Source organism: Saccopteryx bilineata, chromosome 4, assembly GCF_036850765.1.
Source record: "Saccopteryx bilineata isolate mSacBil1 chromosome 4, mSacBil1_pri_phased_curated, whole genome shotgun sequence".
NCBI classification, from domain to species: Eukaryota; Metazoa; Chordata; class Mammalia; order Chiroptera; family Emballonuridae; genus Saccopteryx; species Saccopteryx bilineata.
In genome coordinates, this window is record NC_089493.1 from 156,053,670 (window position 1) to 156,066,617 (window position 12,948).

Here is a 12,948-nt window from a genome sequence, read left to right on the forward strand (position 1 = left end):
CAAGAGAGTACAAGGTGGAGAGTACGTCACAGGCCTCTGGATCAGGGCAAGACCATCGTCCGATCCCGCAACGCTCCGCAGGGACCCGGCTCGCGCGGGTTCTAAAATGAGGACAAAGCCCGCCCGGATCTAGCGTGTGCAGATCGACGTGGCCAATGGGATGTTAGCGCAGGATTGAGTGACGGACTGGCGTAGCCAATAAACACGCGTCTTGTTGCGAAGTGCTCCCCTCCCGGCTCCGACATTATAAAGAGCGCCACGAGTCGGCATTGTCAGGCGGCGGTACTGTGCAGGCCCGAGGGAGTTTTTTGGTTTGGTGGGTCCCGTGCAGTGGTGGTCGAGGAGGAGCACGCGAGCTTGCGGCAGCTCCGTCGGCGGAGGGAGGGGAGGCCGGGCAGCGAGAGCTTGAACGCGGCCGAGCCCCGCGGCACCTTCCCGGCGGGTGGGGCGAGCGGGCCTCGCGGCGTCACCGGCGGCGAGGTGAGCGGCCGGGCCCGCGGGCGGCGGGCGGGAGACGCACGGGCCTGATGTGCTGTGGGTACATATGGCGGCTCGTTGCAGGAGCCGCCGCGCCGGGTTTAGCATGTCGGAAACGGGTGAGGAGCAGCTCATGGAGACGATGGCCGCTACCGAGAACGGGCACGAGGCCGCCCCCGAAGGCGAGTCGCCTCCCGGTCCCGGCACCGGGACTGCAGCGGGCGCTGGAGGCGGTAGCGCGGCGCCGCCGGCCGGCAACCAGAACGGCGCTGAGGGCGACCAGATCAACGCCAGCAAGAACGAGGAGGACGCGGGGTAGGTGCAGCCGGGCCGGCGGGGCGCCGCCTTTGTTCCGGGGCCGCCTTTTGTTGGAGCCACGCGGCGGGGGGAGGGGCAGCCGGACAGGCCTGCTCGAGCCCGCGGACAGGCCCCCCGCGCCGTCCGCTGCGCCGCGCCTTGTGCTGGAGTTAGTTAGTTTGTTGGGTCGACTTTGGCGCCGCCCCGGGGCCTCTCGCGTGGGGCCAGGAACGGGTCGGGCGCCCGGAAGAGGAGTGCTCCGGGACCCAGGGCCAAGTCGGTTTGGGCCGCGCGGGGGCTGCGTGGGCGGAGCTGCCGCGCGCCGGGGCCGTGTCCTCCCTCTTTCACCTCCGCCGGAGGCGGAGTTACAGTCTCGGCACCCGGAAGCCGCGAGTTTTCGGAGGTGGCGAAGACCGGCGGGATAATGGCCTTTTGATTTGTGGTGGTTACATAAATTGCTTCCAGGACAGAGCGCCCAGGCTCTGTCCCCCCTGGCCAGGTTGTCCTTCCTTTCCCTCCCCCAGTCGAGATGCTGTCTTCTGAAGATTTGTTAGGGTCAAGGTTGAATATGGGGGGGGGGGGGGGATAGTGGAGATACAACATTTTCCAAAGGTAGAAGAACCCTTAGGGGTTCTAGTGGCAGACCTTTTTCCCCAATGGTGGCTTTATTTGTAATATCTTTAGTAAAAGTTTTGCCAGGGACTGTCTTCCTAAAGTCAGTTTTCTTACAAGATTTGTTGCCATATGTCTTACCCTACCATTTCAGAAAAATGTTTGTTGGTGGACTGAGCTGGGATACCAGCAAGAAGGACTTAAAGGATTATTTTACCAAATTTGGAGAGGTCGTTGATTGTACAATAAAAATGGATCCCAACACTGGTCGGTCAAGAGGGTTTGGCTTTATTCTCTTCAAAGATGCAGCCAGTGTGGAGAAGGTAAGCTGGGTACTTTATATCAGCAGTGTATTCTGTGGAGGACACTGTTCTTAGAGCATGATTAGCTTGTGTTCTGCACATGGTTTAGTGCTTTGGGAAAGGCAGAGAAAAGTAGCTCTTTGTTCCTGTTTTTGAAAAATTAAAAGAACAATACAGCCCTGGCCAGATGTCTTGGTTGGAGCATTGGTCCAGTACACCAAGGTTGAGGGTTTGGTCCCTGGTTAGGGCACATATGGGAACAGATCGATGTTTCTGTCTGTGTCCCTTAACTTTTTAAAATCAATAAGTAAATTTTTTTAAAAGTTAAAAGTACAGGTGAAGTAGGGTAGTACGTACAGGCTGGAATGGTCCAGGGCATTTACTACCTTTTTATCCCTATTTGGGACAGTGCAAACACTTTATTATGAAGACTAGAGAGGAGTCCAAGGTTGCTATGACACAGGCATTATTTTAGCTCCCCCTTTTTATACAGGGACAGAGAGAGGGATAAACAGGGACAGACAGGAACGGAGAGAGATGAGAAGCATGAATCATTAGTTTTTTGTTACGAGACCTTAGTTGTCCATTGATTGTTTTCCCATATATGCCCTGACCGGGGGCTTTCAGCAAACTGAGTAACCCCCTGCTCGAGCCAGCGACCTTGGATCCAAGCTAGTGAGCTTTTGCTCAAACCAGGTGAACCCACGCTCAAGCTGGCGACCTCGGGTTCCTGCACCTGGGCCCTCCGCATCCCAGTCCGACGCTCTGTTCACTGTGCCACCGCCCAGTCAAGCTTTAGCTCCTTTTTATAGAAAACAAACTAAGGCTCAGACATTTTTTTATTGTTTTAAGTTAGAGGAGGGGAGAGACAGATTCCTGCATGTATCTGACCAGGATCCACCTGGTAACTCCTGTCTACAGCTGATGCTCGAATCAACTAAGCTGTCCTCAGCACCCGGGGCTGACGCTCAAACCAGTGGAGCCACTGGCTGTGAGAGGAAGAGAGAGAAGGGGCAGAGAAAGGGGAAGAGAAGCAGATGGTTGCTTCTCATGCGTGTACTGACTGGGAATTGAACCTGGGACATCCACATGCTGGCTGATGCTCTATCCATTGAGCCAGCCATCCATCCAGGGCCAACCTGCGCTTTTAATCACTGCTTATTTCTGCTTTATTTCCTGCCTAGACAGGAAGAGGAGTGTACAGTATAGCATGGGAAAAGTCTGGGGGTGGTGGCCAGGACTGATTTATAGGTTAACCAGCTGTCATCGACATGTGAAAGTTGGGTTGGACAGTCAGATTGGAAGTAGATTTTGGAGGCAATGAAACACTTTTTATGTACCTGTGTTGGAGTTTCATAGCTCAGAATGGCTTGTATATGGTCATGTTGCTGAGTTAAAACCCAACCTCCTGTTGAAATAGGTCCTAGACCAGAAGGAGCACAGGCTGGATGGCCGGGTCATTGACCCCAAGAAGGCAATGGCCATGAAGAAGGATCCAGTAAAGAAAATTTTTGTGGGAGGTCTGAATCCTGAAGCCACTGAGGAGAAAATCAGAGAGTACTTCAGTGATTTTGGGGAGGTGAGTGTGTGGCCTGCCATCTGCCCTGAAGTGGCCTTCTTCCTGGTTCGTGGCAGCCTTGGCTGACTGAGCCCTCCGCAGCAAGGCTTTTTTTTTTTTTTTTATCATTCTCTGGCCTTCATGGAACTTTTCTCCTGTTCATTCCTTATGTGCCCTGGGGTTTGGGAGGTACTGGTCCTGAGCTTTGCCTGTGTTTACAGATTGAGGCCGTTGAGCTTCCGATGGATCCAAAGTCAAACAAAAGACGAGGCTTTGTTTTCATCACCTTTAAAGAAGAGGAACCTGTGAAGAAGGTTTTAGAGAAAAAGTTCCACACTATCAGTGGAAGTAAGGTAAGGTGTTCCCAGTTCTGTGTCTGGCTTCTTGCTGAGTAAGGGCTGGCCTTTGCAGGTGTGTCTTTGGGGTTGAGCTGCCTCCAAGAACTCTCCAGGGTAGTGAGACCTCATTACTTTTCTGCAGCATTTGCTGCCCTGATGGGGACAGGTGGTCCTGTCCTTTAAGGAGTTCCTAACCTGGCAGGAGTGGCAGTACAGACAGGATGTGAGGAAGAGTGGCTTCTCTGGAGTGGAACAAGCATGCTGAATAGTCTCTGATTTGTGACTTCAAGTTAAAAATCAAGGTGTTCTAGAGTCTAAGGCCTGCAGTTCTTAAAAGATTCTAGAACTGCTACTCAAGTCTTCCCTTGGTGGTGAAGTCTTTCCTGCTATAAAAACTGCTGCAGAGTCTTTCTCCTATCTTGTTGCCACCACAACCAAACCTTGATTCACCTCTGTCCTCTTTGAACACTGGTTTAGTCATCCCTACCTCAGTCTTCCCAAAAACTCTCAGGATCCTGGCCCACTTATATCCAGGGCCAATTTTGCCTTCAAATGAGCGGAAGTGAGAAGTGCCACTGTTACTCCTGAACTCTGGTCTGGAGGGAGGGTAGTATTGCTTTAGTATTCTCCAGGTGGCAGTTGAGGGTGAGGCTTACTGTTGGCAGGGTGTAGCAGGCTCTGTGTAAGTGGCAGCCTGATAAGGTTGGACAGGTAGGGTGGAGCTCCTGGGAACTTCAGTATCCTGGCTGGGAATTTGGGAAGATTGGATTGGGCTCTTAAATATCAGGTAAATTGACATTGGATTCTAGGGGACATTGGGTAAGACGTCATTAGTTGTTACCCAGTGGATAGTGTCACAGAGGCCTCTTTCTCTGTGCCACAGTGAAAAATGGGCAGGAAGAGCCTATAGAGCAGTACTAGTCAAACTACTGACAGTTGGTCTTGAAGTAGTGTATTTAGTATATTAATTCGGTAGGGTAGAAAAGATCAGATTGCATCACTGGTGATGGTAATTTGTCCTTTTTTTTTTTTAACTGGTTTTATTTGGGAGCAGAGTATATGCCGTGGTACTTTATTTTTATTCAAATTATAATAGTTTATTTAGAAAGCTACTAAGGCAGTAAAAGTGAGCCAGCTGGGCTGTGTAGACTCTGGAAACAGTTACAAACAAAAGGGCCTGGGAGCTTAGGAGAGGGAAAGGCAAAGGGAACCTGCCTGAGGGGGGGAGGGGAAAGGTGAGGGTATGCCCTGGAGGGAGAAAGTGCTTTTGGGAAAAAAAACTTATGTGTGTATGTTTTCTGTCAGGGTATTAAAAAAAAAAAATTGCTTCTGATTTATTTCAGCTTCAGCGCTGTAAGGTCCCTTACCCTATCCCCACCCACAGTTGGTAGGATTTTGAATAAGGAGGAAATGACTCGGGGCCCTGAGGACATAGGTTTTGGGCTCATCCCAGCAACAGACCTGTGGTTGGGGGAGGGGTAGCAGTAGCAGTATGGCCTCAGGCAAGCCTCGCCCTAAGCCTGTGGTTTTCTTCCTCAGTAAGTTGGAGGTCACCACTGCACATTTGAGTGTGATGCTTCATTGTTTTCTGTAATAGAGTAAAATCAAATCAGTAACTCCCCTCATTCTCTAAGGCTCTGCAACCCAGAGGACTTGACTGACCCCCTTTCCTAGTAAGGCTAAAGTGGCACCAGATCTGACATTTAGTGTGGTTTTGCTACACTGGGCTTGCATTGGCCCAGCTGTCCTTAATCTTCTCTTCCCAATTGTTAGACATGGAGCTGCCTGCCCCACGGCTTTCACCAGCAGACCTGGGTTTGTGTCCATCATCCCCAGTACAGTTTCTGGGGAAAGGGTTGAGCTGAAAAGGCCCTAGTGTGAATCTTGTTCTGCCTAGGATTTAGTTATGATTCCCAGAGTTTCAAGTTAAATGTGGTCTCCCACTTTACCATGTTTTGTTTTATTTTTGTGAGAGACAGGAAGGAAGCGAGTTGACAAGCATCAGTTTGTAGTTGGCGTCACTTCAGTTCATTATTTCTCATACCGTGCTTTGACCGGAGTGGGGGCGGGGCTCAGGCTGAGCCAGTGACCCCTTGCTCAAGCCAGCATCCTTGGGATCATGTTGATGATCTCATACTCAAGCAGGCCTCCTTGGGGTTTCGAACCTGGTACATCAGTGCCCCAGGTTGATGCTTGATCCACTGTGCTACCACCGGTCAGGCAATATTTTGTTATTTTTATTTTTGGGGGGGTGGGTTGGATCAGAATGACTTGGGCCTCCCCAACATAATTTTGTTTTTGAGAAGATGAATCAGATCTGCCACCTGAATGTCTGTAAATGAAGATTTCTGTGCACAGTTCCTACCCAGAACTTGTTACTGTAGCCTGACTTCCTGTCCTCTTGGCTTTTAGTGTGAAATCAAGGTGGCTCAGCCCAAAGAGGTTTATCAACAGCAGCAGTATGGCTCTGGGGGCCGTGGAAACCGCAACCGAGGGAACCGAGGCAGTGGCGGCGGCGGTGGGAGTGGAGGTGAGTGGAACCTGGATAAATGAATATGGGTCTGATTTCCCTGCCTGCATGGAGCTTCTGTATCTGTCTTGGGGGCTCACTCTGGCCTCTGGTGTGGCAGGGTGGGCAGGAACAGGAATGGCTCCCGGTCTGGGCTGTGCTGCTGCTGGTTGGAGCAGAAGAACCCATATTTCCCATGCAGCCTGGGGCCCAAGGGCAGCTGAGGCATTTGCGTTGTACTTGAGAGCCGAGGGGGCCTGATGGGCTCTGGCTGTCCTGAGTCTTGGTCCTCCCATGGGTGGGTGGGCAGAAGGTAGGGCAGGGCTGTGCCAGGCGCTTTACATTGCCCCCCTCCCCCAGGCCCTTCTGACTCCAAATCCTGAATTCTGTATCTTTTTTTAAGGCCAAGCTGCCAGGGAGGGTGGGGATGATCAGAGGATGATCTGAGTGAGAGTGAGTTCCTGCCTCTTTGGCCATGAATGAAGTTAGGGTTCTGTTCTGGCCTTCACCTCTGCAGCTTGGGTCTCCAGTGCAGGCCTCATTCAGGGCCCCGTATAAAAGGACAGCAGCCCCTTGGCTTCTACCTTGTGAGTTACTATAGTAACCCCGCCACCCAAAGGGCAGGATTTCCTCCATCCTAGCTCCTGCGTGTGCTAAATGGTCATGGGCCCCTGTGCCCTGCTCCCCCCACAGGTCAGAGTCAGAGTTGGAATCAGGGCTACGGCAACTACTGGAACCAGGGCTACGGCTACCAGCAGGGCTACGGGCCCGGCTATGGCGGCTACGACTACTCGCCCTATGGCTATTACAGCTACAGCCCCGGCTACGACTACAGTAAGTAGGAGAGGGAGGCCCCATCCAGTCACCCACTTGGGAGGCAGGACAGTGTAGGGGCCAGTGGCAGCAGGGGCTTTTGGAGTCAGATGGGCTGGGCTTTTGCGGCCTGCCCCTGGGGTGTTGGCTCTGGTGAGGATTTGAGCCAAGCGCCTGGCACAGGGATAAATGGTCAATAAATGTAGCTGCTATCACTGTTGTTCTTGTCCCTAGGTCAGGGTAGCACGAATTACGGGAAGAGCCAGCGACGTGGTGGCCATCAGAATAACTACAAGCCATACTGAGGCTTCAGCAAGAGTGCCCATCTGACCGCACCACGCTTTGTTTGGATGTTGAGTGAACACAATTATGTACCAAATTTAACTTGGCATACTTTCTATGGCCTGTCCCATGTGCATCTTATTTAAAATCCCCCCCCCCCCCCCCCCGGAAATCACTCTCCTGTTTACTATTTCCAGAGCTCTAGTTGTTTTAGGCAGCGTGTGGTGTCTCAGGCCAGATTGGCGTTTGTTGTGGGCTGATTTTATTACCAGGTTAACCAGAACCAGGTGGGAGGGTCTTGTTTCCTGCAGCTGCTTTGCAGCCTGGAGCTGTGGACCCTGGTTGTAAAGAGGTCTGTTTTAGGAAACCAGTGTCACCTTTTTTCACCTTTTAATTTTATATTATTTGTGTCATACATTTCCTGTAATGGAAGTGTTAATTTTACTGTACTTTTTGGTACCTTTTGGGAATCTAATGTATTGTAAGGTATTTTACACGTGTCCTGATTTTGCCACGACCTGGATATTGAAGCTATCCAAGCTTTTGAAATAAAACTGTAAAAACTCCCAATCCTGGGTGAGTGAGATAAATGGGGAAGGGGGTATGGCCACAGCCTGTGTGGGACTTGGGACCCTTTTTAAAGGAAGGAAAATGACTGAGGTTTAAGGTAGCTATTCATGGGGATGTTACTATGCCCTGGGTAACCTTGTGATGTGGAAATGGGATTCTAACATCAGGACAGTGAACGTACATTCAAGGGTCCCCTCTCCTGCTCTGGCAGCATTCATTTGCTGTTGGATTGGAGCACCTCCAGTCTGGTGGCAAGAAGCAGCGCCTGGTAAAGGAAGCTATCTTTCCCCTCCTAAAAGGAGCTGGCTGCTCTTGCTCTCTTAGCCCAGCTGTCAGATGCATACTGTTGGGGATTCCTCTGTCAGGAGTGGGTAGAGAAAGCCCAAGACAGCCAGAGCCTCCCAGTGATGAAACCTTCCAGCACTTCAAAGAAAAATATTCATAAAAAAAGTTTGGCTTGCTGAGGAGTGCAGGAGTCACTGCTAATTTTTTCAAACCCTGTTCCAGCCCACTCACCTAGAGCAGGACATGATTCAGCAGGACTGCCGCAGGGCTGGGGCCTCAGCGTCTCACAACTTCTCACCTTTTCTTCCATGTCTGAAAAACCCCAGAGCCACCCAAACTGGTCAACCTTTTTCTTGTGCTGAAGGGCCTTGCTGCCTTCAGCTTCAAGGCTTCTTGGGTGGCAGTTTGGAGCTTGGGCTCACTGGACAGGCCAGGTTAGGTTCTAGAGACATGGTCAGCTGTCCTTGGGGCTTCAGGCTCACCTGTTAGGATGGCATCCAGTTTTGCCACCACATGTTGTACGTTGTCCAAGCTGAAGCACATTGGGGGCTTAAACTTAAGGACGTTCCTCCCGGGGCCATCAGTGCTCAGCAAAATGTAGTTCTCCTTCAGTCTGTGGGATAGGACACAGTAGGCACCCAACAGCCCAGGACCCTTCACATGGCCTTTAAGGCCTTCCTCAGCCTTGGACCCCTTTATAAGCCAGTTCCCCCCAGGACACAGCACTGGCCACCCCTTGCAAAACTCAGGCTCATCCTTTGTGGCCCAGCATCGATGACTTGTCAGGTGCCCTGCTGCCCCTCAGAGCAGGGGCCTCGTCTCATCTGTCCCTGGAGTCCCAGTCTTGTCTGAGCCAAGATTAGCCCCAGGGGTACAGTGTAGTCCCTGCATTTCACACTTTGTGGTTTATGTACGATGTGTACAGCTTGCTCTATGTGGAGAGGGTCCAGTGTCCGAGTGGCATAGTGAACTCCACGCACCCCCCACCCAGTAGCTTCAGTGACATCCCTGCTCCCTGCACACAGGTAATGTTGCAATCCCATATAGTACTGTTAGTTTTCTAGTTCTTTTCTTGGAAGATGATTTTACCCTCCTGAAAATTATCATTGATACCTAAGAATCATTTTTAATATTCCACATTTATACTTTTAACCTAGGAAGGTATTTTGGCCGCTGAGAGGAGGGGTCTGACATATCTACACTCTGGCCCCCCACTCCTTTTGTACTGATTGTTATTTTTGGAGCCACGGTGTCCTTAGTCTGCCTTTTGGCTCCTTGCTCCTATCCTGTTCTTCCTGGCACTATGACCGTGCTAGAAAGAATAACATCTGGACTTCAAATCCAGCTCTGCCACCTATTAGCAGGGTGGCTGAGGTCAAATGGTCCTTGGCCCAGTTTCCTCACTGAACTGGAGAAATCCCCAGGGTGGCTGTGAGGTGAAGGAAGTCAGGCTGGGCCTCAGATCTGACTCCCTCCTTCCCACCAGCCATGCTGGAATCCTCAGTCTGGAGGCTGGGGTGAAGGGGGGTAGGCTGATATGCCCGACCAGCAGAGAGAAGGCAGGGACTGGATGGTCACTTAGGAGGGGTCAGTCTTAAAAAAACCGCATGGAGGGAAAGATCTTTATGTTAATTTCTGTACTCTTTTAATTTCTGTACTCTTATGTGAATTCCAAACATTGATACATACTTTCCAAGGGTTTTATGAGGTGGGGGAAGAGGGTATGAATGAGGAATGGAGATAAAAGGAAATACAGGGTCCTCGGGTTAACGACATAGTTCTGTTCCTACAACAGTGATTATGTAACATAAATTTTGGTGTTGTCGAAACACACCCTAGCCTAAGTCACTTGTAAAATCAATGATAACATAAAAACACAACTAAGCCACAGAAAAAGGAAAAGAACAAATACACTACTGTACACTACTGCAAATTCTGCCACGCACAACCAAACTAGTTCACCGTCGCAGTCTGCAAGTACGACGTTTAGTGGCATAACACGTCTCAATTTTTTTTTTTATGGGAGTGAGCATTGTAAACTCAAAATGTTTGTCTAGACCAGGGGTCCCCAAACTTTTTACACAGGGGGCCAGTTCACTGTCCCTCAGACTGTTGGAGGGCTGGACTATAAAAAAAACTATGAACGAATCCCTATGCACACTGCACATACCTTATTTTAAAGTAAAACAAAACGGGAACAAATACAATATTTAAAATAAAGAACAAGTAAATTTAAATCAACAAACTGACCAGTATTTCAATGGAACTATGGGTCTGTTTTTGGCTAACGAGATGGTCAATGTCTGGTTCCATATTTGTCACTGCTAGCCATAACAAGAGATATGACGCGCTTCTGGCTCTGTGACGCGTGCGTCCCGCGTCACCAGAAGTAGTACCGTATGTGAGCCACACCGCGCTTTGTGGCACTGCCACATACAGTACTCCAAGTACTCACCACCAATGAAAGGTGCCCCTTCCGGAAGTGCGGCGGGGGCCAGATAAATGGCCTCAGGGGGCCGCAGTTTGGGGACCCCTAGTCTAGACCAGTGGTAGTCAACCTCGTTCCTACTGCCCACTAGGGGGCGTTCCAGCTTTCATGGTGGGCGGTAGCAGAGCAACCAAAGTATAAATAAAAAGATTGATTTAACTATAGTAAGTTGTTTTATAAAGATTTATTCTGCCAAACAGCAAAAATCCGACATAAAGTACTTGGTAAGTAATTATTATATGCTTTAACTTGCTGTAACTCTGCTTTGTAAATTTTATAAAGTAAAGTTACTTCCCTACTTTATAAATCACCATTACTGTGGAACCAGTGGATGGTTAGAAAATTTTACTACTAACAGAGATACAAAAGTGGGTGGTAGGTATAAAAAGGTTGACTATCCCTGGTCTAGATTGTCGTAACCCAAGGGCCCTCTGTAACAGGGAAGGGTCCTGCTTGGGTTCAAAATGTGAACCTGGTTGGGTGGGAGGCATGAGTCTGGAGATGCTGTTCCCTCTAGGTACCCCACCCAGATGAAGAGCAGGAGTCCTGTCCATCCTCAGCCCCTGGAGAAGCTTTCTCTGATAGCCTGGGTCTGAGAACTGGGGCAGCTCTGGCATCTTGGCAGAGGTGGCACTTGGGCTGGTGATGGCCTGTGCCCATCTGAAACCTTTGCAGCCAGACACTGGGCAGAGCTGACTGGGCTGCCTTTTCTATCCATAGACTTCAGTCAGGTGGATGCACAATTGGCTGTCCTCCCTTCCCCAGAGGGCCAGAGTGCCCAGGAACATGGTGAATGGAGGGGGAGGCTCCTTCCTGTCAGGGCCCTAGACATTGAAGAAAGTACCTGTACATCAAGTAGTCAGCTTCTTCAGTGGCTGGTGTCCTTGTGGCCTCATCTTTGATCAAATCGACACCAATGAAGAGCCCGACGCCCCTGGAGCAGAAGGTGTATCTCAGGAGGCCAGGTCTGAAGGATGGACCATGGACTTTGCCCTTGCCCTCTGCCTGGGTCTCAGTTAAGCCTCAAAGTCCACCAGGGCTTTTACCTCTACCTCTTGGGAAACAGAGCCACAGAAAGTGTGTGTGTGTGTGTGTGTATGCATGCACTGGGAGACAGCCACAGGATGAGAAGGGTGGTGGTGGTGTGTGTGTATATGTGACGTGCCACCTTGGGCTACAGCCCTGAGGGGCTCCAGTTCTCCCCTGTGGAGTTAGAGTAAAACTCCCACCATCTCAGGTGGTTAGGATGTGAAAGAAGGAATGACTTTAGGCTGCTGGCAGGTGCTGGGTTAGTGGGTAGTGACTGCTGGCCTGAGCCTCACCTGATGTCCCCGATGATGGGATGTTTGGCTTTCTGCTGCCCCAGGAGCTCCATCAGGAAGCTGCCCACATAGGCAGCGTGAGCCTGTAGCTGCTCCTTCTCCAAGACATCCAGGACGGCCAGCCCCACTGCACAGGACACGGGGCTGCCCCCAAACTGAGCCAGGGGGCAAAGGGCATGTCAGACATTCAGCAGAGCAGGCCATGCCCAGGGAGGGTGATAAGAGCACAAGCTGGAACCCCTCAAGGTTCAGAATGCTGGGCACTAAATGGGGTTCTGAGGCTCCTGTAGACCGTCCTGCTTTTCAGGTGTTAATGTACTGTATGTACTCCAGGAGGTCAGGTACCCTCGGGTGTGCAGTTAGGAGCCTTGCCAAGCTACCGTCCGAGGAAATGGTGTCCTGTACATTCCCACAGCTGGTTTTGGTCGAGAGGCTTTGGGGTCCCATTTCATGGGCTGGGCCCAGATACAGAGCATGGGACTAGTTGCCATCACCTCCAAGGCATGTCAAGAGCAACATGCCAGAGCCACACCCAGGAAAAGCTATTCTGTGATTTGAGCTCATGGCTCTGCTGGCTGAACCCAAGACATTTTAGGGTGCAAACTACAGCTGGCTGCCTGTGAATCACATATGGCCTGATAATCCATTTTGTTTGGCTTGTGTGGCATTATTAGGTTTGAATTACCGTATTTACCCATGTATAAGATGCAGCCTTTCCTGAAAAATTTGGAGTCTAAAAACTTGGTGCATCTTATACCGTGGTTGTCGATTTCTTTACTTGCATTTCCCGCTTTTTCGCGCTTGTTTTTGCACTCATTGTAGTTTTACTTGCATTTCCTGCTTTTTCGTGTTTGTTGTCTTTGCGTTGTTTCGCACTTGTTACCTGGTATATTACGGTAGGTTATATTTTGCCACGTTCTGCCCAGAAATGGCTCAGAAAAGATTTTTATACAGTGCTGAATTCAAGTTAAAAGTGATTCAGTTCGCAAAAAGTGAATGGAAATCGTGCTGCTGAATGTAAGCGTGGTCCTCCTCCAACTGAGAAATCAATCTGAGACTGGCTACGGGAAGAAGAAACCCTACTGAAAATGCTAC

At 50.4% G+C, this 12,948-nt stretch overlaps 2 protein-coding genes across 6 annotated transcripts in view; one reads left to right on the top strand and one right to left on the bottom strand.

Annotated features, from left to right (window-relative positions):
- Positions 1 to 202: 202 nt before the first annotated feature.
- On the top strand, positions 203 to 7,758 carry HNRNPAB (heterogeneous nuclear ribonucleoprotein A/B). Of its 3 annotated transcripts, none has more exons than XM_066272384.1 (8): positions 203 to 316; positions 562 to 792; positions 1,541 to 1,709; positions 3,109 to 3,267; positions 3,468 to 3,599; positions 5,997 to 6,114; positions 6,787 to 6,927; positions 7,141 to 7,758. In XM_066272384.1, the coding sequence occupies exons 2-8, from the start codon at positions 584 to 586 to the stop codon at positions 7,209 to 7,211; spliced, it is 999 nt and encodes a 332-aa protein (XP_066128481.1). In that variant the 5' UTR covers positions 203 to 316; positions 562 to 583; the 3' UTR covers positions 7,212 to 7,758. The 3 variants fall into 3 exon arrangements, with proteins under 3 accessions (XP_066128481.1, XP_066128480.1, XP_066128482.1); XM_066272383.1 differs by having other exon boundaries at positions 225 to 480; XM_066272385.1 differs by lacking the exon at positions 6,787 to 6,927 and having other exon boundaries at positions 226 to 480.
- PHYKPL (5-phosphohydroxy-L-lysine phospho-lyase) overlaps positions 4,471 to 12,948 on the bottom strand; it is a 33,115-nt gene continuing 24,637 nt past the window's right edge. The window contains exons 8-13 of one of the 3 annotated variants that reach the window (XM_066272382.1): positions 11,854 to 12,008; positions 11,376 to 11,465; positions 8,526 to 8,656; positions 8,275 to 8,355; positions 6,909 to 6,916; positions 6,140 to 6,256 (exon numbers count right to left, since the gene is read on the bottom strand). In XM_066272382.1, the coding sequence (XP_066128479.1) occupies positions 6,191 to 6,256; positions 6,909 to 6,916; positions 8,275 to 8,355; positions 8,526 to 8,656; positions 11,376 to 11,465; positions 11,854 to 12,008 (531 nt within the window). In that variant the 3' untranslated portion in view covers positions 6,140 to 6,190. Of the gene's footprint in view, positions 5,173 to 6,139; positions 6,257 to 6,908; positions 6,917 to 8,274; positions 8,356 to 8,525; positions 8,657 to 11,375; positions 11,466 to 11,853; positions 12,009 to 12,948 lie in introns of those variants that run through there. The other 2 variants (XM_066272381.1, XM_066272380.1) reach the window with 2 other exon arrangements.